The sequence below is a fragment of the Rhamphochromis sp. 'chilingali' genome (assembly GCF_963969265.1).
Source record: "Rhamphochromis sp. 'chilingali' genome assembly, chromosome: 4".
NCBI lineage: Eukaryota > Metazoa > Chordata > Actinopteri > Cichliformes > Cichlidae > Rhamphochromis > Rhamphochromis sp. 'chilingali'.
In genome coordinates this window covers 27,987,481-28,011,861 of record NC_137948.1, presented here as the reverse complement: position 1 = coordinate 28,011,861, position 24,381 = coordinate 27,987,481, and the positions used below count along the sequence as shown (strand labels likewise).

Here is a 24,381-nt window from a genome sequence, read left to right as displayed (position 1 = left end):
TATTATTTTAATGGCTGATTAGATATTTGCATTAGCAAACAGCTGAACAGGTGCACCTCATGGCGTGGCCAGTGGGTGTATTTTAAAGTCCATTCTCCATGAATAAAACATGCATGCTGTAACCACAGTGTATTCGTACATGCAAGTACCTTAAAGAACCCAGTTTCAGGACACACTAGGCAGCACATTGATGAACACAAGCTGAGCTTTCATGGAAAACGTAACTGAAATCAACAAAACCAAAACAGAAGGAACCAGAAAGACAACACAGTCAGTAAAATTGGTTAGCCAACAACTTGCAGAGGAGAAAATAGGACTACAAATAAGGACCATAACTACAGGTGAATCCAGTGAAGGTGGAGTTGATAGCGAAGGAAAACAAACACAGAGGAAGTAAAATATGGGAAGACCCACAAGGAACAGCAGTTACCAAAATACAACAGGAAGTTACTGCAAATGAAACACAAAAGGCATACAGACAAGGGCAGTCTTTCTGTCTTTCTATCAGTGTGAAGAAGTTTAGCTACACATCAGATGTCAGAGTCAGATGATTCATGAGCTATGCAGTATGAAGGAAACAACATATTTTCATCAAGTAAAGTTTTCATATGCACAAGTGTACTTGTAATGTATGTAATGTAATGTTGACATTACATTCATCTCTTATGTTATTGTGCCATCAGGTGGAAGGCAGGAGAAAATGACTCTATTGCACATACAATTTACTCAGCAGGTTAGTCTCACCTAAACAGACAAGTACCTGCATAAATAATCAGGTGCTAACACAGGCATATAGGCCAGAATCACACCAAAGGAAGCAAACAGATGCAGAAAAGCAGGGAATATAAGACACAAGGAAACAATCCCACTGGAACCCTGGGCTAAGGTCATATTTAGCAACTAAAGTCTGTAGAGTTTTTCTTCTTTATTATTATAATAACAATTATAATAATTTAATATTATTTAAAGAACAACAACACAAGCAAATGAATAGTTAAATACATTATCCTGAAGCAGAAAACCCCATGTTTGGGGAAAAAAAGAAATAAAAAAATCTGATTTTCAAGGACATTGCACACAAAGATTTCATACAAGTAAAAACACTGAGATTGTTGTACGAAAAACACTCTTCAGACTAACCATCCAGTTCTAGGTGTGGCACAACATGTGATTACAAGTTTTATCAATTCAGGTTTTACTTACTACAAGCTATAAACTCCTAGCCTCATTTCATATGTAAATATGCTCTTTAGTTACTAATAAGTGGTTGTTTTTAAAGGAGAAAGGCTAAATAATAATAACTCTCTCTGGTAAAGAGACCAGAATAATAGTATTTAGGTATGGGAATACATTTGATCATTTATTATTACTAGCTTGGGTTATTTATTTTTTTAAAATATGGTTATTTGAAAAAGTATTATTTCTTCATACTGACTTTTTCCACGTTGATTATAATTGTCATATAACATAGCGAATTACAGAAAAAAATAATCTGTTTCTAGTTTTCTCTTAAGTGGTCTGTGGAAACAAGGACGACAAAAGGGGAATAAACGTAGTCTGTGCACTACAAATAAATATAATTAATATTGCTGTGACTGTTAGCTTGTTGCATGTGCAGTGAACAGGAGCGCAAGTAGCAAAGACGTTGAACAGGTATAAGAAGGCTGCAGTTTAAATCTTATTTAAGTGTTAGAGGCTGCACAAGCACAAGTATTGTTGATAGGCAGTCATCAATACGCCACACCTACTTTCTAGAAAGAACGCGATTTACTCGGAATGATCTTGTATTTAGAGGTGTCATTTCATGAATATCTACTTTTATAAACGTAAATGTCTTTCTGATATGTACTTTGGTATTCGGGCGTGTAGAACGTTAAATTTGGCGTTTAAGTCTGTCTGATATTTGTCCGGTAGTTTGCTAAATCTGTGCACCGACGGTTATTTGCTCTGGGCCCACCCCCGCGTCTGTCGGTAAGTGGTATGATCAGCAGCGATAAATAAGGGTACACGCGCGGCTGTTCGCTGTAGTCGAGATAGCAGATTGACCTAGAGAAGTGATAGCTCAACTTTAGCAACAATGGAGTGGACCCCGATGGAAATCAATCCGGAGGTAAGGAAATGTGTGCTTAATTACAACAGTAATGCTTTCAAAGACAGCAGATTTTTGTCTTACCGCTGTCTTTTTTCGTTTGTTTTTGTTGTTTCAGATGCTGAACAAGGTGCGTATGAAATTAAACGTTAGCCGCCGAATAATGGCGACATGTTAGTAACCACTGATTGACCCAACCGCGAGGTAAGTTTCACAGAGGCTAATTAGTTTAGAGGGCTGTTAACGTGTTTCCAACATTGAAACGCCATCAGACCACTACGAAGCACCAGTATACCAGTAGAGGTGTAGTTGCATCGCCAACTATCCAGGTAACAGCGTTAATTGATACTAAAAATGAAATTATCAGGGTTAACAAGAGTTTGACCGTTATCCCATATTAACGGGCAGTAGCATCCTTCCCGCGGCTGTCCCAGTGTCTGGGCTAAAGGGTGTGGCCTGAGTGAACCAGCATAACGCAGCATCTCTGAGCAGCTTCTGAGAGCATCGTCTGCCAGTGTGCAACTGTTGGGGCTTATTCTTTATTCCGTCATCGTTGTGCCTTTCAGATGATGGGAAAGCTGGGCGTTGGTGAAAGCTGGCGCTTCGTCGACGTGCTGGGGCTGGAGGGTGAGCAGCTCTCCTCCGTGCCGAAGCCGTGCTGTGCCTTGATGCTGCTCTTCCCCTTAACGCAACAGGTAACACCAGGGTGGTGGCGCTGACTACTTCCTGGAAGGGTGGGTCGAGCAAGCGAATATTGGCCGTATCAAGTGGGGTGACGCAGAGATGCAGGGAGGGCATGGATAGAAAAAGAACTCCTAATGTTATTTAGATGGGTAGAGGAGTGAGAGCGAGAGAGATGGCTACGAGGAAATGAATCAGCAGATGCTATCACTACTATAAGTTTGAATGCAAATGGTTAAAGTTTAATATTTTTTCACATACTAAACAGTTTAAACATACTGCAGTTAATAAAACAATGGAATCTTTTTTTTTTTGGATGGTTGAGATCTCCTGACTCGGCTCATTTTAAGTGGTAGACCCACTACACAGTATTATCAGACTGATGATGACATGCCTTTTTCTCCCCCCCCCCCCCCCCCCTGCAGCATGAGTCTTTCAGATCTCAGCAAGCTGATAAGGTTTCAGGAGGTTCTGAGGCTTATTTCTTGAAGCAGACAGCAGTCAATTCCTGTGGCACCATTGCCCTGCTCCATGCTGTGGCTAACAACAAAGACAAAATGACTCTTGGTGAGTACAAGAGGGATCTGGCGCACCAACTGAACATGTGTGAATAAATATTTAAATTGGTGACTAAAATAATTCTGCCTGTGTAAATTTTCCTACTGGACTTTACAAATCTGTTTCTATAAAATGCATGGAGGAAGTGTACTAAATGAAAGGTTAAACAACAAAGAGTGCTGTTACCCCATGATTCAGCTTGATGTGCATAATCAATCTTCCTGGTATCTAAGATAATGTTGACATTTTCAGATGGTGCCTCTGCCTTGAAGAAATTTCTGGATGAGACAGCAAATATGTCTCCTGATGACCGTGCCAAACATCTGGAGAAAAACAAAGTAAAGTGCAGTTAAATTATTTGGTCTATAATAAATCTGATTTGGTAGATGAGAACCAGAATACTTTAATAATCCCTAAGGAAATTAGGATTATGGTTGCTCCAAGACAGTAACAGTAACATGTTGAACTAATTAAATAATATGATACATTACATAGTTTACACATTTAAGAAATGGCTCTAATATATACAAATCGCTCAATTATAAATATCAAGAATATTACAGAGGTGAAATATATGATTGACATTAAACTCTAAACTGAAACTTTGTCATTTGATGTTTTACTGTAAAGCATGTGCCACGGGTGTAACTATTGCAGTGTGCACAGTGTATTATATGGAGTTGTAGAGGGAGATGGGCAGGAATGATTTCCTGTTTCATTCAGTGGTGCTTTTTGGTCATCTCAGTGTCTCACTGAATGTGCTCCTGTGACTAGCCAGCACATCATGGAGTGGGTGAGAGGCATTATCCAGCATTGTCCTTATCTTGGGCAATATCTGCCTCTCAGACACCACCCTAAGGGAGTCCAGCTCCGTTCCCACAACATTACTGGTTTTGTGGATCAGTTTGAGTCTGTTGGCATCTGCGACTCTTGACCTGCTGCCCCTGCATGCAACAATCCTGAGCATTGTCGAAAAGATATTAAAAGACCTCTGCTGCCACCTCAGAAAATGGAGACTACTTTGGCCCTTGTTTTAGAATTCAGTGGTGTTTTTAACCCATTCAAGTTTATTTACTGTGTACTCCAAGGTATTTATGGTCCTCCACAATGTCCACATTGACCATGGATTGAAACGGGTCAAGGGTTTCCTGGCCCACCTAAAGTCCACAATCAACCTAGATAACTGGAGTCCAGCAAGTAATGGAGATTATTGGGACTGCTGAGAGACATTGACACCAAAGTCTAATTGCTGGACAAACTAAAAATTAAAACAAACTCTAATCTTTTTATCCTAAAGTCTTCACATCTAGGAATATTAGATGACTTGTACAATAGTCTGTCTGTAGTATACTTGTGTCGACCAACCAAATAAATGTAATGGCAAAGTATTATTGTATAAGGGGCTCATCTGACCTGAAATCAGCTCAATTGTACAGGGAAACTTGCAACGGTCCATTTTAAAATGGGTGCTTTAAACTTCAGTTTGAAATGACTTGTCCTCCTTTGTGTGTATATATATATATATATATATATATATATATATATATATATATATATATATATATATATATATATATATATATATATATATATATATATAAAAAAAAATGCTATATTGTGCAAACATTGTTAATGTCACATAGGTGTATGTGTCTTTATATTCCAGTGTCATATCTGAGACTAGTGTCTGCTAGCAAAGTTGTAGTAAAGTGAAAATGAGTGAATATAATGGCCTAGAATTTCTAGAATGTTGCATAATGGAATTGGTTTTTAAGGCCACTTGGGGGTGCCACATACTGCCAAATTTTCTTTAGATGTAGTAGGTGGGTTCACTTATATACAAAACACTATAAAAACCTTTCAAACTTGTTTGACTGCCCTGCTACTTTTTTTTTTTTAAATAAAAATGGAAGTATTATGTTTCATTAGTTACATCTTGCACGTTCTTCCCCCTTTCAGGCAATCTTTGATGCTCACAATGAGATTGCTGCACAGGGCCAGTGTCGGGTAAGGCATTTTACCACAACATCAACACACTGTACCACATTCAGACCAAACACATGTAATGCAGGTCAATGTTAGACCTGTGTAGGACAACTTCATATGAGATTGCTGTTATGAGCAGTTTTATTTCATTAGCTTCCAGGCAGTTACATTGTTATGGACCACATGTGAGATGGGGTGCGGGTTATTAAAGAGATCAGACTATATATTTAAACAGAAGTAGTTGTTGTATCTTTGCTTTTTTCAAAGTTATTCATTTTGTCTCAACCTTCACAGCCAGAAGCAGATAAAGTCAACTTTCACTTTATTGCCTTCGTCAATGTAAATGGACAGCTGTATGAATTTGGTAAGCATTTGGCCCCATGCACAATCCTGTAGTTACTGTCCCTGTATTTGTTTTACATTGTGGATTCTAATATCTTATATCTTAAGATGGGAAAATAAATGGACCAGTGAACCACGGTCCTACCAAAGAGGAGTCCTTTGTAATGGTATGTATATCCAGTTATTGAACTTTTCAGTTTTTGAACATTTACAAACTGAAAATAACAGTCATTGTTCTTTGCATATCAACTAGTCGTGTATTAAACTGGAGAGGGAGTGTGAATGAGAGTCTGCCAAACTGGGCTTAGTCAATTTGTATATCTGATATACAAATTGCAGTCATTTAAAATGAGGTTAAATTATTACATAACCTGGCAATGAAATGCAAAAATGTGAGAGTTTTGCAATTATTAATTTGCTTCGTAAATTTTTATTGGATTATTTATGATTGCAGCAAATGATCACAAGGCAAACCCACGTTTATGTGAGATAAAACCGCATCATTAAATGTGGTAATTTATTGAGAACTAGATATGGTAAAAGACTTGCCTCTAAAGTAAGAATTAGTATTTAATTTAATTGAAGTTCAACAAGCTGGTTTGTTTTATGAACATCTGCTTGTAATGCATTACTACTACCGGAGGATGGCAGTATTGCACCTGGCAATGGTGTCGAATGCTCAACAAGTTCCCAGTTAATACCACAGTATTGTTTTAAAATCACCCAGCTACTAGGAAGTTGAATACCTTCATTCCACTATGATAGACTTGCACTGAAGTGGAACTTGCTAGACTGCTGCTTTCAGAGCTACCTATGTGCACAGCATGTAATGCTGTTGAAACATTTAGAGCAGAGGTCCTCAACCTTTTTTGCGCCACGGACCGGTTTATGCCCGACAATATTTTCATGGACCGGCCTTTAAGGTGTCGCGGATAAATACAACAAAATAAAACTAGTACCGGTACCGAAAAAAAAGAATTTATTCATAACACACGTGAAAAGACAAAGGAAAACAGAGTAAATGATACAAACGATAACAAAAACGCTGAAAACAGATTTAAAAACCATACATTTCACACCTGAACCTCAACTCTCGCGGCCCGGTACCAAACGACGCATGTACCGGTCCAAGGCCCGGGGTTGGGGACCACTGATTTAGAGGATGAATTTCCCTAAAGTGTTTCAATTTAACTTAACATGGATCTGTGTTAACTGGCAGCACTAGACCTCATTATCAGGGCATTTACATCAGTGATATTGCCCTACTAAAATATGAAAATATCAGCAGTAAAATAAACGTTAATACAAATGCGCTTTAGGACAGTCTCTCCTCATTCTGAATAGTGCACTCCCATTTTAAAATTAGTTGATGTATTGTTTAAATATAGTGGATAGAGTTTTGAATAATTAGTTGACATGTCATCTTTTGATCATATCTAGGATGCAGCCAAAGTGTGCCGTGGATTTATGGAGAGGGAGAAAGGTGAAGTGCGCTTCTCTGCAGTGGCTCTCTGTCAGAATTAAGATGTTCAGTAGGACACAAAATTGAGCAAATTGTAAACCAAAATGTCCTGGAGCGTTCACATGACAAACAATCAACAGGCAACCTGTGTGCGCATACATCTGCAGACACTATGCACTAAAGCACATTGTTTCCACATTTCTCTTATTTCATGAACAAAGTCTTGTTTAGCATTACCACATGTACACAAACACAATCAGAGCCCTTTGTTCTGCAGACACTAACAGTACAAGCCTGTCCATACAGTTTAATGTGGTTTAGCTGTGAATCTGTACAGCATGTGGTCATTACCACTGCTTGTGTGCACATGTCTGAAAATATTTTCCACTGCATCTGTGTCAAACTCAGAAGACTGATGTTAAAATACCTTTTGTGCCAACAAGTGTGACAGATGAGACAAAAGATGTTGAGGGAAGTTTTGTTTCTGAAGCCCTTTAGTTTCTGTGTGGTTGAGTTCTTAATCTGATGTTCTGCTGAATAGCCCAAATGTATCTGTAGAAATAATCAACCATTGTTTAGAGCAAGGAAGAAACCTACTCACTGTTTTGAAACGTCTCTGGAAAACTGAGGTTCTTTCTGATAAGCTTATGTTTAGTGTGATCGCAAATCAGTTCAGTTCATTGCAGTGTTCAAAAAATGAACAGGCACCTTATTTAAAAACCCAAGGATCCACAAATGATCAAACGGATATACCCTTACTGTGCCAGTTTAACAGATAATACAACTTCCAAAGTGAAGTAGGGAACATCTGAAGTGCTACTGTATGTTGGTTGTTGTGCAGTGCTGGGTGTCTGGCTGTGTTTGAATTGTTTACCTTTCTGCACTTTCAAATCCTATGTCGCTGTCATTATACTGTTAATACAGCTGTGGGAATATAATAAAGCAACTGTTGTCTCCTTGTCCTGTTGTCCTGTCTCCTAATATCCATTGGGTATATTTAAGTAAACGGTACAGGGAAATGAACTACTGGGCGATTGTGGCTCAAGAGTTGGGAGTTCGCCTTGTAATCAGAAGGTTGCCGGTTCGAGCCCCGGCTTGGACAGTCTCGGTCGTTGTCCTTGGGCAAGACACTTCACCCGTTGCCTACTGGTGGTGGTCAGTGGCGCCAGTGTCCAGCAGCCTCGCCTTTGTCAGTGCGCCCCGCTGTGGCTGTGAATGGGTGGATGACTGGTTGTGTAAAGCGCTTTGGGGTCCTTAGGGACTAGAAAAGCGCTATACAAATACAGGCCATTTACCATTTCACTGTTGAGAACTTTTCTACCCCTGCCATTACTCTAACATTACAGGCTTTTAGCTGACACACAAAGTGAAACCTTTGTCTTGTGATGTGGTTAAACGACCTCAGGCTCATCCTGGACTGCACTTGGCTGCTGTCCAACTTCAAAAGAGTGAAACTAGAGGAAAGAGCTGTCTATAGCACCTCATCATTGTGCTTACATAAGACAGTCTGTCCTTCAGGTGAGCAGGCAGCATACTGGCACGAGCAACACTTCATGTTTTGATAAGAAACAAAGGAACATGACAGTACACTCAGGCAGTTAGAGCGGAAATATTGCATTTATTTCTTACTCCGAGAATGTCTTTCTGAACAGGTCACTGGATCCAACATAACTGGTTTGACCTGCCAGCTGAAAAAGCCACATTTAAGCTCAGTGATCTGAAACAGCTGTTATCACCAGTGCTGATAGTTACACATGACCAATCCATTCTTTTTAGTCTGTGTGTGTTAAACTCCAACACATGCCACTTAAATTGAGCTACAACTTAAATTGACTAACCTGGTGGTGCTGGGACTGGAGCTCACAGGTTCTTGACTTTTTGAGTCTGAAGCAGGACCTGATCAACCTGATATGGGGGGCAGGAGCCTGTTATCCTGCACCCCCCCCCCCCCCCCCCCCCCCAATCGTTTTAGTGCTTTTTTTTTTTTTTTAACGTATACATGATGTCATGTCATTAATTATGGGACAGACTTCAGTATTGTCACATTACTAAACTAAAGACTTATCAGCTGTGATATAGGTATTGTATCTTGATTATATCATGCTTTGGAGATTCATACCAAACAAATCTGATTTTGTGAATAAAAAACACGCTGACTTTACCTGCCTGTGATTTAAATACTGCAGTTTTACATTTCTATGGTGCTCTTTGCTTCACATTTTAAAGCCTACAGTCTACCTGTGCTCAGGTATGACCAGTCCCCTTCAAACACATTATGGGTCACCTTCGAACAGCCCCCACCTCCCTCATCACTCTCTCTCTCTGCATCTCCTATCTATCTCGACCTCCCCCGCAGAGATTCCTGCCTGCGCGTTCACGTTTCTCGAAACGCGCGGCGGGGGCCGAGGACAGAAGCCTCGCGCAGTTCGGCGGAAAAGAGTCATTATTTTTAGCGCCTGGTTCGCGTTTCGCGAGGAGCCGCTTGTCTGTCTCCGCGCCACAGTCTGCGCAGAGCTCGCGCGGAGCACGAGAGGACCCGCCGTGACAGAGCGCGGAGTTGCGGGGGAAGCGCGCGAGGACGAACATAACGGGCTCCGGACACAGACCATCTGAAGGGAGGCTTATCACATATCACGTATCACCGTATCGTCCGGCTTTGGTCTCGGCCTGTCCGGAGATGGCTAGCCCCGGTGCCTCTGGAGATTCACCGAATGCCCCGCGGGAGCAGGAGCCGCTGGAGCAGCACCATCCCGAACCAGCCTGTCGGGAGGCTCAGAAATGGATAGAGGTAAGTGAGGAGAGGGGGGCTCAGAGGCCTGCTGCTATTGCACACCGGGGACATAAACGGGTCATATAGCCACACGCTGTGAGCGGGGATATAAATAATCACCCCAGGCGTCACCTGTTTGGGAGGAGGGGGACGATGCGGTGTCCGTGTGGGACAACAGCCACTGTGCGTGTGAAAAGTTTTCACCTGTGTCGTCGTCCTAATGACACTGAACGCCAACACCTGCTCTGTAGGGACTTTAAACGCCGCTCGGGCTCGAAAATAAACCGTCATCATGAAGTAAAAGCTCGCAGAGTGTCTGTTTGTGTAGGGACGATGGAGAGCCTGTTTTCTACTTGCTAGGAGGAGAAACGCCCCCCTTTTTGAGGCGCGAGGGGATTCCGGTTGCCATGGTTATGAAACCGGGCCAGTGTTCACGCACGAGATGCTTCACTGTACCCACGGTTGATCGCATCGGATGAGATTATCATTTGCTGCATCGCTTCCACCATCATCTGCTCGGATACAGTGCCTCCTTCCATCAGCCTGAGCGGTGAATCACGGTTTGCCCGCGGAGCTGCTGCCTTATGACCTATTTTATACCTCCAGAGCGGCTCAGCTACCTGCCAGCCAGCATTTCAGATAGAGGAGATAAAGGACTGGAGCTGCTTCAAAATGACTATTTTTATTTTTTTTAATGTTAAGTTTTGGCTTTAGCCTCACACCATGCTGTGTTTTCACAAGACTCCCACAGACTGTGCTGGCTGTCCTGTACATTAGCCAGTTTGCCACAGGCTCTGGTAGAGAGAGAACAGGATGCTGTTATGGATAAAGCCCCTTAAAATGTTTAACTTTGTTTCCTACCTGGTCCTACTTAGAAGAGATGTAAATACAAAATGCATCTTTAAAATTATGATTTAATTTTTTAGGGGAAAAGAAAAATCTATGAGATACCTCTATATGAAATCATAACTGTCCCTCTTGTTAAATCAAGAATTAACTGTAATTAATCACATTTTTTTGAAAGCTGAGTACAATTTCACTAGTCACTGCCAGGCCTGATTACTGTCACACCTGTTGAATCACTTAGATAGAACCTGTCTAATAAAGACAGGTAGCAAACTAAAGGAACTGAAGGATCTCAACAAACTCACGATTTAAAGAAACTCAAGAACAGCTGTGAAACAAAGTCATTGACATATATCAGTCTGGAAAGAGTCCCAAAGCCATTTCTAAGGCTTTGGGACTCCGGTGAAGCACAGTGAGATCCATTATTCACAAATGGAGAAAACTTGGAACAGTGGTGAACCCCTCCCAGGAGTGACCAGCCTCACAACATTACTCCAAGAGCATATTGATGATTCATTCAGGAGGTCACAAAGAACCCTCAACAACATCTAAAGAACTGCTGGCCTCACTTGCCTCAGTTAAGGTCAGAGTTCACGATTCAACAATAAGAAAGAGTCAGGACAAAAATGGAGAAAAAAAAGGAGAAACCCACTACTGACCATAAAGAACACAAAGGCTCCCATTTATTTAAAAAAAACAAACAAACCCCAAAACAAAACATGTTGATGAACCCAGAGACAAAAAATATTCTGTAGTCTAACACAAAAGTTTTGGGAAGCTTTAAGTCCTGTTACATCTGCATTAAACTGACAGTATTTCATGAAAAGAACATGATAGGTAATAACCAAATGCACCAGCAAGTCCTTCTCTGAGTGGCTTCAAAAAAATAAATAAATAAATAAAATGAAGGTTTTTGGAGGAAGCTTCATCAAAGTAGGACTTGGGTATGCTTGAAAACCATCCAGTGTAGGTGAATTAAAACAATTCTGCAAAGAACAGTGAGCCAAAATTCCTCCACGGTGGTGTGAAAGACTCGCAGCCAGTTATCACAAGTGCTTGATTGCAGTTCTTGCATCCAAGGGTGACAGAACCAGTTATTAGGCTGTTCATTTAAAAAATGCATTTTGTATTTACTCGAGTCACCCTTTTGCAGTTGGACAGCGGCAATTACTTTTTCACAGCACTGGAGCTCACACTTGGTTGAATTTTAATATAGAGTAAGTCTCAGTGTCCTGTCATCAATGAGATGTGAAAAACTGCAGCAAAGCTGAAGCTCGACCAAATTTGAAGCACAGCAAGCTCTACATCTATTTTGTCCTCAGTAGTACTTGTCCTCTTTTAATGACAGTCCTGACGTCGAGGCTACAAAGGGTTACATCTATACAAGAAAGCACACCTAATACTGAATAATACTCGTGTTTTTGTCGAGGAGAAGCTGGATTCAGGAAAGCTTCATAGCCAAACAGTTAAGTGAACAGGCCTTTAATGAGTGCATACAGATAAGACTGAAATCCAATCAGAGATTAAACAACCAGCCAGTGCACTCAGTGTAACAGTGGCTCCTAATCTGGAGGTCAGGACCCCATTGGGTTGCATAATGATTAACAGGATAGAAGAGTAAAAGGACTGACGGTCCGTTAGCTGCATTAGTGATAATGGGGTACTTCTGGTTGTTGTCAACATGAGAATAATGGATTTGTTTTAAAGATAATTCATAGATGAGCTCAGATTTGTTGAGTTGCAGATTTGTTACTTGTTCATGTTTAAAAAGTTTGAAAGCTTTATCCATAACTTGGAGTATTCATCATTGTATTTCAGGCTGTGTGTGCTTTATTTATATGCACTCCATTTATTGTGACTTGTATCATCATTTAATAAGCATTAGATAAATAACTTTACATATGCATTGTTGTGTTGCCTCCAAACTTGTAAAGACAGCAGTATATTCAAAGTACTGAGATGAGAATTTAAAACACAGTACTGTGTCTTTATTGAGAAGAAAATAGGTCTTCAACTTTCAGATTTATCTAACACTCTAAATCTTGGAGATAAAAGTCATTTTTAAGCCCTTCTGCAGTTGGCTGAGTCCTCTTTGTTTTTTTGGGACCATCTGCCACTTTCATAACTACATATACAGCTTCAGCACCTGATAGTTTTTGACCCTACACTGTGGACTGTGTTAGCTTTTCCCTCAGCAGCAGGCACAGTCTAGTCTAGGGGCGATCGTGGCTCAAGAGTTGGGAGTTCGCCTTGTAATCGGAAGGTTGCCGGTTCGAGCCCCGGCTTGGACAGTCTCGGTCGTTGTGTCCTTGGGCAAGACACTTCACCCGTTGCCTACTGGTGGTGGTCAGAGGGCCCGGTGGCGCCAGTGTCCGGCAGCCTCGCCTCTGTCAGTGCGCCCCAGGGTGGCTGTGGCTACAATGTAGCTTGCCATCACCAGTGTGTGAATGTGTGCGTGAATGGGTGGATGACTGGATATGTAAAGCGCTTTGGGGTCCTTAGGGACTAGTAAAGCGCTATATAAATACAGGCCATTTACCATTTAATGCCCACCTCTTAATCTTAATCTCTCCTGCGTCTTTGCTCAGTGTTCCTCTCGCTTTGTCGTCTTCCTGCCTCCTAATACTCCAGTTATTTTCAGGCTGCTCAGGCTCAACCTATTTCTGGTGGGGTATTTTTACACTCTCACAGGTGGGGATGGGGATTCAGAGATGACCATGCCACCAAACACTCCCTGCAACTTGTTCAGTGCCTGTCTGCCATGTCTGTAAACTATGCAAAGTGTATGCACACTCACGCATGCCAATCAGCTATGCATGATACTCCTGACAGCCTTGCACACTCCTCGGACACGCCCCGGTCGGGTGACACCGGTCACTATGGGAACATAACACGGGCAGGCTCTCAGGTGTCACTCTTTCCAGTGGGGGCAGTAGGCTATATATCATCAAATGACCCGAGCAGGAAATTCAGCTGGCACCGACAGGGCCTTTCTATCTGTTTATAGACAAGACAAGGCAGGAGTGTCATAGGGCTCATACACACAGTCTCAGCTGCTGAGCAGGTTAAACTCAACTTGAACCTCAGAGACAAACGTGAGCCTCTGCTTTCATCAGCATATACCACATAGCAAGAGATAGAGTCAGATGCATGGGGAATAAACTGAAGAATGTGTATGCCTGAATAAGTGTGTGTGCGCGTGTGTGTGCCAGATGTCACAGCTGTCCAAGTCAGATTAACGCTGATAGTCTCAGACAGCCAGCCGGGCTTGCACGGGAGAGTGTGAGAGCATGGATTCATGGATTTTCCATGCATCAGATGGGGAATGAAAGAATTTCAAAATACTCGCACAGGCTCGTTGTTAGCAGAGGTTTCTTTGGTTTATGGAAAGTCACTCTCATGTTTTACACAACACGCACAAAAACCAAATTGTGACTGGATGTGGTAATGTGGTATTAGTCTCTTGTGCATGAAACAGTACTACAGTTTAAGGTTCAAAGCACATCAAAATCTACACACAACCATATTTTTAGTGAAATATTTAAACAAGTATTATTCTTGTTGACCATGTGATAAAATTTTAAGATGTGGGTCTATGTAGTGAACACAGCTATTGTTTATCTACAAAGTACAGTAAAATGTAAATTAAGTTATCAAAAATGTCTAAATATGTTTTTGGAAGCTTCAATACTGGATGGCACCAGCATGGTTGGCAGAGATCAGCCGGCAAATAAGATGACATTTGCTAATGTCAATGGCCGATTTATCTCTTGGTTTGCATACTTTAAAAAACGGATGGATAACTTTTTTTTATTGTTGTTACCCTGCTGGGTGGGTGGGTAACCAGTATGGACACCTAAGTTTGTGAATACGATAACTTCAGAATGAGTTGTGTTGGAGTTTCAAATTGATAACATAGGGATATCTTCTAGAAATTTCAGATGTATTCTAATCCTGCTGATCTCAAGGTCAGAGGTCAAATTTTCTGAAAATCTTGTGAACTCATGAATGAGGTGACGTAGGATTTTGAAATTGATGCCACAGGTATATCTGCCAGGAGGCTGAGGGGCAAAGGAATCTACATAGATTTCTTTTTTTCATTGGTATAGTACATAGTATAATTAACCAAAGAACAAAGAGGGGCAGCATGGTGGTGCTATGGTTAACTCTGTTGCCTCATAGCAACAAGGTCCTGGGTTTAAATCCACCATCTGTGGAGTTTAGTAGGTTAATTGGTGATTCTAAATTGGCTGTCTCTCTGTTCCTGTGACAGACTGGGGATCTGTCCAGGGGCCCTATGGCAGATAGGATAGACTCCAGCTCCTCTATGACCCTGATTTCTCATTACTGGCTACATGGTTTGGATCTTGTGGGAAAATTGAAAATTCTTTCATTATAAGTTGATATATTCAATTTGTATTGGGTCTATTTTCACAAAGAAAAGCATCACCTCATTAAAATATGGATTGTTGGATGGATGGATGTTAAACACAGAATATAAGCTTGGGTGTAATATTGGTCTGACACTTCCTAATCATTTATTAAGTAATACTGGAATTACATAATGAAGTGCCTCTGAATTTGTATTTAACATAAATTGGGGGGTTCACAAGATTACAGAACATTTATATTTGGAAAGAAAATAATATGTAGATTTAACTCAGGAGGTTTCCTGACAGTTGCATCTTTAGCAAAGTGGCCCCAAATTGTCATCATGTTTAGTCTTGACCTGTGAAACCCTGTCTTTTACCACCTAAATGGATTACAGCACATGATATTTTTCTCCTCCTCTGCTTCCTATGTGTCTGCTCTCTCATTCTTTCCATCTTTTCAGTTGTTAAAATAAAGGGTACTTTGGCCTACTTCTGCATCTCCCCTACCCATCTGCGCATACACACACACACACCTCAGGGTTTAAGTGGTAGCTGCTGCTGCCATTCACGCAGGGTGAGCAGAGCGATCCACTATGAGCGAGGGTCGAATTACTGTTACTGGCGCTGAAATACCTCCGAGGCCTTTGGCTTGGGTTTTTGTAGCTAACATGAATACATACAATACATAAAGCCCCAGTTCTTCTTTTGGCATCTTCTCTTTTCTCTTCTGCTTCAATATTTTTGAGCTCTCTATCAAAAACATGCACACTTACATTAGTCACTGTGTTTAATCGCTGCATTTATTTCAGTTTCAGCTCACATAACCAATCGTTAACCACCTCCACCTCCCACCCACTGTCTGTTTGCTGTCTCCTCCACAAACACACACACACACACACACACACGCACACATGAACTATACAAAACACAAACAGTAGTCCTGCTCTCCCCTAAATACAGTACTCTACTCTGAGAGTAAATTATACATGGCTGTGCTCTAAATGTTTTACAGTCTTTAAAACACCTAACGAATACCAGCCTGCATTTAAAACCCTGTACTGAGGAGAGACTGCTCCTCTCTTCCTGATGTATCTTCAAAGAGCTGCTTTCATGTTAACACTTTTTTCTTCAAGGGTCAGTTTAGAATTAGAGTTTAGGACTTAGCTAGGAGATGTTGTGTGTGAATGAGGGGCCTCACAAAGATAGAAATATAAGCTTTATGTATGTGTTTCTCTGTGGGTGGGTGAGTGTAAGAGAGTGACACACAGAGTGATGAAAGACAAGAAAAAGAAGTGGATGCCAGTGGGAAACATCTGTTCATCACTTATGTAACAATAAAGAAAAGTGATATTGTTTTCATAGCTACAGATGCACTGTGCTTGTGTGTGCTCTTCTTCAAGAACAATATGTGCAGTGGAACTAAAAAAGAGAAATTGAAATAAAATATGTTGTATTTTATTTCAATTTCTCTCTTTTTTTAATATAATACATTGTAAATGGAGTTTGTATGTTCTCTCTATGTCTGCGTGGGTACTCTAGCATACTCCCACAACCCAACGTACTTGTATATGTACTTTGTAGGGTTAGGTTAATTAGTGGTGCCGGCCAATAAATTCAAATGTATTCTCAGTGATCAACTTTAATCTGGTATGTATCCTGTAATTTGCCACCAGTCTGTATATGTGAAAAGCAGAATCAGAGAGTGTGGGCCTGCATTTAACGGTTTGGGTGCTAACTGTAATCTCTACTAATCTGGATTAAATGTCTAAACAGCATTGGTCTCTTCTCTTTCATTCATCTTTGGCCTCTGGTTACACAACTGCTCCTGAAAGCATGGCGTGCGGGTGCATTGGTGTGAGGGCGGTAAATCACCTCTGGTTTTCCTGATTCTCTCCTCTCCTACAGGATAGAGTCCAAATCAGAGCCTAGGTTAGAGGATTGAGGTTATCGCTGCGGCATATGGGAACATTTTGGATAAAATTGAAAGAGGACACTGAGCAGTGTGTCAGCGACGTGGCGTCATTCTAATTTGGTTTCAGCTGATGAAAAAATGCTGGGGGAAGGGTGAGCAGGGAAGGAGCAGGTTCCTCTGTCAGGAAAACAGAAAGGCACAAATCCAGGGCCTGTGTAAGCATGTGTCCTGTGAGTAAATGCTTCACATATGGGCTGCAAATAATGATGGAAGAACCGCCAGGTGATATCTTTCTTAGACAGAGAACTATGTTATTTATCGCCAAGGGGAAATTCAAATACCTAGGAGCTCATTTTAAAGAAACAATCATCCTTCCAGTCATAACCATAAAAGGATTAGATGTGTAAAATAATTTAAGAAATTGTGGTAAAAACAGGAGGTGCAGTCCATCCAGGTTGATGCAGGAGGCAGAATGTGTACGAGTGTGAGATGATGTTTTAGGTGGCTTCACTTCCCAGAGTGTCCACTGTTGTCCATTATAGGTTTCAGTTTCTTCACCACAGTTTCATACAGGCCTAATGGACATATTTTATCAATTTTGCTGCAAATTTACAAAACAATCCTCATCATTCAGGAGCCATTTAAATTTTCTCTCTAGCCCAAAACAGTTGAAGAACATGGTATTGTGACTCGTGCATGATAAAATCTACGTGGAGCTGATTTTTTCTGTCTGTGTTCAGATAGCGTTATCTTATGAATGCCTTGTGCTACCATGATAAACCAAATATTCATGTAAAGCTTGTGTTCTCTTCTTTATGAAACCATTTGAATGAGAGTTATGATCATTTAAAGAGCACTTGTAAAAAAGTGAGTCCAGCCTTCTGCCAAGCAGAGAGTTGGCTTTTTCCACCAGCTTATCCAGCCGTCTCAGTGGGAAGAAGAGGCGGCTCTGTCTCTTCCTGTAGAGAGCATTGGTGTTCAGCAACCAGTCCAACTTGCCATCCAATAGGACCTGTCCTTGCCTTGTATGGAGACTGGCAGATGGGATGCTCTAGCTCTACTGAAATCAATCACCATCTCCTTGGTTTTAGTTGTGTTAAGTGGGAGGCAGCTCCCACTGCATCAGTCCCTGAAGGCCTCACCAAGGTTCCTGTATTAGTGCTCTTGTCCACTACTGATTCATGTCACAATAACTGTGTCATCACAGTATTTTTGCATGTATTTAAAGTCCGCTGTTTATAGTGTTAACATGAATGGTGCTAAAACAGGCCACTGTGCGCCCGCTGTATCACACCTCACCGTCCCAGAAACACAGTTGACCAGCCTGACGAACTGAGGTCATACTAACAGTTTGTTACCCAGGACATCAGGAAGGGATCCACACCCAACCCCTCCAATATGAGAGGCTGGAGTTTGTCCAAAACACTAGAGAAATCAATACACTAGATTCTCACATGCATCCTGGCTCTCTAGGTGTGTGTAGGTCCTGTGCAGCAGGTAAAGGACTGTGTACAATGTGGTCCTGGTGACAAAAACTGGAGGGGTCCTGGACACGAAGCCTAGACTCAAGAGGGGGAGGGCCAGACACTCCAGGGTCTTTATAATTTGGTAGGTTAAGGTCATATATTTTTCTCAACCGGTCAATATACTCTGAGCGCCGGTTTGAGAGAGGATGTTTTCCACTATTACAGGACCACTTTCCTTTGGCTGCTTCAGGCTTCTCTTCAGTTCCCACTCCAGACACCTGAGCTTCTCCTTGTCCTCCTCTTCGAATGCCTGCTTTTTTTCTAGTTAAGGAGCTTTTTCATGATCCAGGATTTATTTATTTATTGGGAAAGCAGCCACATGTTTCTAACTGGAGCCACAGCATGCCTACAAAAGCTAATGTAGTCCCTGATGGTGTCCATCCTGCTGTCATTGTCCACATCTATGTTGTTATCCTGTGACTCCAGCAGCACACTCCAGTCTGGGCACTTGAAACACTCCCTAAGACACCGGTTAGCCTCCAGAGACAATTTCTTGAATAAGCGGGTGGTAACAAGCCACCTCATTACACAGGGTTTATGTGTGGGCTGAAGAAAGACCAGATTGTGATCTGATCTGACAAGTGGTGGTAAAGCAGAGATATCATTCACATTAGCATCTTAATGCTAATCAGTGCTTGTTTATTCTAACTAAAGAGCTGAAAAATATTTGCTGATTAATTCTACCAACAGTAATAGAATACCAGTCTCTTTTTCTGTGTTATATAATGTTGTAAATAGAACATGTTGATGAGTTTTGGCCTGTTTTAACTGATCATACAGAAGAATCCACAGGTGTTTTATTTATTCTGTGATATTTTAAAGAAATATTCACCCATTTTATGCAAAGAGCTGCACTCTGTGTCCCCATCCACCACCTTTACATCTGTGTTTTCCTGTCCTTCTTCCACAGGCTGTAACCGGGAAGAGCTTTGGAGACAAGGACTTCCGCAGTGCGTTGGAGAACGGCATCCTGTTATGCGAGTAAGCCTGTGACCTCACTTCATATCACTTTTTGATGTCTCAAGCATCACCAACATGCACAAACTCCCATAAGACTCAATAAATCTCGGCCTCTCCTCCTCCTCTACACAGGCTCCTAAGTGCGATCAAACCAGGACTCGTCAAGAAGATCAACAGGCTGCCCACCCCCATCGCCGGGCTGGTAAGGAAACACTCTCCAGTGCGACACTGATCTCTGTAAATCACCCCTGTTCAAGTGATGAACTGACCGGCTGTTGCTGTCTCCTCCAGGATAACCTGTCAGTCTTTCTGCGTGGCTGCGAGGAGTTGGGCCTGAAGGGCGCCCAGCTGTTTGACCCAGGGGACCTGCAGGACACTTCCATACGAGCTAACCTCAAGTAAATGAGTGAATGTGCAAATGTGTGGTTTGTGTTTTTTTTTTTTACAGTAGCAGAGTAACATGCAATAGTAATATTCTTCTCTCTTGTTAGGGACTCAGACTGCAACCGCAAACTAAAGAATGTGAGTTGTTACCATTTTTTTTCTTTCGTTAGCTTGAGTATTAGTCTGTTTGGCATTTATAGATATACCCTAAACCCCTGTGGCTGTGTCTCTCAGGTGCTGAACACAGTGTACTGGTTGGGGAAAGCTGCCAGTGGCTGTGCTTCCTATAGTGGGCCTACTCTAAACCTCAAGGAGTTCGAGGGGCTTCTTGCTCAGATGAAGTTGGTGAGTGAAATCACAGCGAGGTACAGAAATGGCAGATGGTGTCGGGGATGGACCTGTTAGTTTCCTGTCTTTGTTGGGGTGTCCGAGATGGGAAACAGGAGACGGGTTTGTTTTTGTTACACAACAACACCTGCAGACAGGATATGAAAAATTGTTCAGACTGGATCTGTGGACTCCATTGAATCAAGTCTGTTTAAATAAAATACCCTTTTCTAGTTTTTGCTTCTTAGACTTGACGACCCATAACTGAGCTTCATCATGCATTGCTCCTGCTTCACACAGTCGACTGCATATTAACCTGTGATACCATTAATTTGAGATCTGTGGACTCAGTGGTGTCTTTTAAAAACAGCTAAAAACTCATCTTTTTAAACATGCTTTTGGTTGATTTTTGTTTTTATGTTTTAGCTTTACAAATACAAATACAATTTTACTTACTTAATTTACTTAACCTGATGTGTGTGCAGGAGAGCGAGGAAGGAGGGGACAGTTCACAGAAGCGCAATGTTAGAGACAGCGGTTATGACTGCTGGGACTCTGAGAGGAGTGAGTCCCTTTCTCCGCCACGGCACACTCGAGACAACTCCCTAGACAGGTGAGACACATCTGTCAACACTCCTGAACATGCTGTATAATTTGCTGTTGCAGGCACAAGGGTATTTAAAATGGACCTATTATGCTATTCCTAATTTCCTAACGATGGCAGATGCTTATATTAGGCATGGCCAAAGTTTATAATAAAAAGGTCAGTGGGGGCTGCGAGGCTCAGGTTTCAGACTGCTGTCGACATTCATACAGAGTTTTTCGCTTTGTTCTGTATGATGTCACAGAGAAAGAACGGGTTCCCTTCCTACCAGGTGTTCACACCTTATTTTTAAATGGAGGTGGGGGCATGAATCTAAATATGGACAAAAGTAATGGTCCATCTACACATCACACCTACAAGAGCTGCTCAGCCCGCAGAAACCCATGCCATGAAGCATCCGGCACACAGTTTTTGTTCTGATGTTAGAGTGTATCAGAAGAGAGCACTGCACTGCTTTTATCTTTGCCAGGCCAACTCTGGGCCCCAAGCCTTATGTTTGACACCCCTGGTCTACCCTGAATTGCACAGCTTTTGACCTCCATTTGTGTTCAAACAAGTGTCCCATCAGTGACTTCAGTTACATCATGTCTAATGTATTCTGGTATGTCCTTTTGTTCTTGCCAGTCTGGATTCCTTTGGCTCACGCTCGCAGCACAGCCCTTCTCCCGACGTCGTGAATCGAGGAAACAGCGACGGTCAGTTCTGATGAAATGCCTCTGAAGTGGATCCTGTTTTTATATTTTCAGAGAGCTGTTTGCTTCTCACCACTTCTACTGTGTCAAGCCTTTGTTGTTAAGCTGGTGGCCTGCAAAGCTCCCAAATGACTCTCAAAGGAAAACTGCAAAAGTGTAGATACCCAAATACTCAACTACAGCATTCCTTTAAATACAAATCTGCTCGTCCAGAATTGGACTCACTGCTGTTCGACAGCATGTTGGTTGTTTAACCTTCATATAGTGCAACTGGTCAGACTGGCTGAGGGCAACAGCTGAATATCACAGTGTGTGTGTGTGTGTGCGTGCATGTATGTGTGTGTTTTGGATCCCAGATGCAGCAGCTGTTGGTCTCAGTAGCAGTCTCTAGAGGTTTGGACCTGTGAAAAGACACAGGCTGAGGTTAACATCCTGCCTGTCACACGCCGTGTGTGTGTGTGTGTGTGTGTGTGTGTGTGTGTGTGTGTGTGTGTGTGTGTGTGTGTGTGTGTGTGTGTGTGTGTGTGTGTGTGTGTGTGTGTGTGTGTGATGGAGGGAGGGAGGGAGGGGGTATCACAGACATCCTGTTTGTGTCTTTTATGTCGACACTATAATGTACCGTATGCTCAGCAGGGTTACAAGAAAAACACTACCCCCAAACCACAAATAGCCTTATTCCCTACATTTCCTTTAGGTCATGGAGGTAGGAGTAGAAAGGACTTTGTGATGTTGCTATAAATTGATAAAATGCTTAAAAGTATCTATAATGATCATGTCACAAGTAATAAAAAAATATGGTGTTACTGTTTCTTTGGCAACATTTAGAAAGAACATTTACACAAAAGATTACCATGTGATCTGTGTCTGAGTGCTTCAGCTGGGTAATGACATCTCATCCGTGGGTGTTCGCACCTGGTATAAATAATTGGTACTAATCTCATTATCTTGATCCTGCACTTATTGTAGTTGTTAATGTGCAAATTAGTTATCTGGAGCCTGTCGAACTTGTTGACAAACAGGATTCATGCCAAAGGGGATTGTCACTGCCTTCAGTCACTTTTTGTGAATGAAGGCTGGTTGGGCTAGTGGGAGATATTTGCTGTCAGGGCTTTGAGGCAGAAGGCGTTCCTTTCTTTGATGTTATTTTCAGTTTTCAGTTGCAGTTTGGTTAGATTTGAGAAATAGCTCTGCTCGGGCAAGTTTAGGAAAAGATGGTTTGCGTTGATACATCCTTTTAACAACATTAACCACATCTTAGATTGCAGTCTGGGAGGCAAACTCCTGCTATGTAAGAATCTGATGAGTCTTTTTTTAAGCTACCAGGAGGAACTGAAGTGGCCTTTAAAATGTATTGGCTGCATTTAAATGTCGTTTCTCTTCTCCTGATAAGAGTCAACTACAGATTGCATCTCAGTGTCAGTGAAAACTGGGTCCTGTATGTCTCTATGTGTTATATCGAAGGCCTAATTTGAAGTAACTGCACGACCTTCAGCATTATTTTCTCTGTAATGCTCTGTTGCTCTTTGTTGCCCAGGGCGAGGCAGCGACTCGGAGGCCGATGCCCCCAACAGGAAGCCAGATGTGCGGAAGGATGACATGTTGGCCAGAAGGACTTCCAGCAAAGAAGCAAGAAGTTCTGTCCCCTTTAACCAGTTTCTTCCTAACCGAACCAACGCCACCTCCTACGTCCCAACTCCACGGCGAAAACCACATACGGAAGAGAGAGAGCAGCGGAGGTAATGAGCAACATATTAAAAATAAATTATTTGGCTTTAAATGATTTCCAAAGCAATACAAGTGTCACTGTGGAAAAACAAAAACCGAGGTGAAAAAAGAGGTAAAAGCACAAAAAACACAAATGTGCTTTTTTTAATCTTCCTGCCATTCCTCAGTCAGCCACAAGCTACTGCAGATCAATGCAAAAAAATTACACTCCTCCACAAAACCTCCAAGACTGTCACTTGGGCACCTGAGAACAATGGGGAAAAACAGGAAGAGGAAGTGGTCACCCAGGAAGTGTTGGAGCAGAGGAGGATGCAGAAGCTGGAGAAGGCAGGAATTAAAGTTCTTCCTGCTGTCGTTCGCTACAGCAGGTCAGGGAGGATGGGCATGACAACTCCTGCCTCTGCTGTGGTGGAGAAACGGTTTTGTTTACATGCACTAACATGAACTTCTGATGGTAGAAACAGGTGCTCTGGATGAACCTTTGGCTTAGTGATGCTGTCTGCCTGTAACTGTCTTGCTGCTTTAAGGAGAATGTTTGTGTGATAGCCCACTGATGTCTGTTGTGACTGTGAACTAACTGATTTGTCATTGCTGGATTTATGGAGAAGAGACATATAGGAGCAGTTAAGCCATGTCACTTTGTGTTGTGATAGAGGTTTCAGCTGACGGGAATTCTGTGTGGTTGTGTCATGTTTCTAAAACACATAAAGACACATCTGACTACTGACCTGGACTAACAACCGTTTGGGCGCATGTCAATCAAAACCCGCACATTACTATCCTCTGAAACTGCCTCGCTGCACTACCCCGTCTCTAACCCCAGCCCTCCCGAAACGGAGGAAAAGGAACCGAGGTCACCATCTCCGAACATCATCCTCCGCCGTGATAACGACTTTTTGAGCTCCCAGAAGTCTGCGTGGGATTCCCCCTCTGACGGGGAAGAGGAAGCAGCAGTGCGGAAAGTTCCAGATGTCCGGAAGGATGACTTGGCGTCCAGGCGAGCTCATCGTGGCACAGTCGCACCCAAAGTGCACCAGTTCATCCCTCCTCCATTATGTACCGATAAAGACAGAGAGCGCTGGGAGGGCATCAGACGAGCCTCGCAGCAAATGCTTCAGGAGAAGGAGATCAGGTTAGCAAAGCG

General features: G+C 42.1%; 2 protein-coding genes across 7 annotated transcripts in view; both read left to right on the top strand.

Moving 5' to 3' along the window:
• The first annotated feature begins 1,808 nt into the window (after window positions 1-1,808).
• Window positions 1,809-8,072, top strand: LOC308394803 (ubiquitin carboxyl-terminal hydrolase isozyme L1-like). Its single transcript, XM_080879342.1, has 8 exons — window positions 1,809-2,110; window positions 2,208-2,784; window positions 3,196-3,337; window positions 3,581-3,666; window positions 5,288-5,335; window positions 5,609-5,678; window positions 5,765-5,823; window positions 7,097-8,072. Exons 2-8 carry the CDS (start codon window positions 2,656-2,658, stop codon window positions 7,178-7,180), a joined length of 618 nt encoding a protein of 205 aa, XP_080735468.1. The 5' UTR covers window positions 1,809-2,110; window positions 2,208-2,655; the 3' UTR covers window positions 7,181-8,072.
• A 1,397-nt stretch (window positions 8,073-9,469) lies between these two features.
• LOC308394952 (LIM and calponin homology domains-containing protein 1-like) overlaps window positions 9,470-24,381 on the top strand; it is a 31,610-nt gene continuing 16,698 nt past the window's right edge. For 3 of the 6 annotated variants that reach the window (XM_080879577.1, XM_080879578.1, XM_080879576.1), the window contains exons 1-11: window positions 9,470-9,906; window positions 19,456-19,526; window positions 19,638-19,707; window positions 19,797-19,903; window positions 19,997-20,027; window positions 20,124-20,234; window positions 20,702-20,829; window positions 21,445-21,515; window positions 23,047-23,248; window positions 23,405-23,605; window positions 24,061-24,369. In XM_080879577.1, coding sequence (XP_080735703.1) covers window positions 9,796-9,906; window positions 19,456-19,526; window positions 19,638-19,707; window positions 19,797-19,903; window positions 19,997-20,027; window positions 20,124-20,234; window positions 20,702-20,829; window positions 21,445-21,515; window positions 23,047-23,248; window positions 23,405-23,605; window positions 24,061-24,369 — 1,412 coding nt within the window. In that variant the 5' untranslated portion in view covers window positions 9,470-9,795. The remainder of the gene's footprint in view (window positions 9,907-19,455; window positions 19,527-19,637; window positions 19,708-19,796; window positions 19,904-19,996; window positions 20,028-20,123; window positions 20,235-20,701; window positions 20,830-21,444; window positions 21,516-23,046; window positions 23,249-23,404; window positions 23,606-24,060; window positions 24,370-24,381) is intronic. The other 3 variants (XM_080879580.1, XM_080879581.1, XM_080879579.1) reach the window with 3 other exon arrangements.

What these genes read in the sequence shown, in the direction of transcription:
- LOC308394803 (XM_080879342.1), top strand. Translation starts at nt 2,656, where the DNA reads ATGATGGGAAAGCTGGGCGTTGGTGAAAGCTGGCGCTTCGTCGACGTG. An exon ending in CTGCACAGGGCCAGTGTCGG is followed by an intron (nt 5,336 to 5,608) that starts GTAAGGCATTTT and finishes CAACCTTCACAG; the next exon opens with CCAGAAGCAGATAAAGTCAA. An exon ending in AAGAGGAGTCCTTTGTAATG is followed by an intron (nt 5,824 to 7,096) that starts GTATGTATATCC and finishes GATCATATCTAG; the next exon opens with GATGCAGCCAAAGTGTGCCG.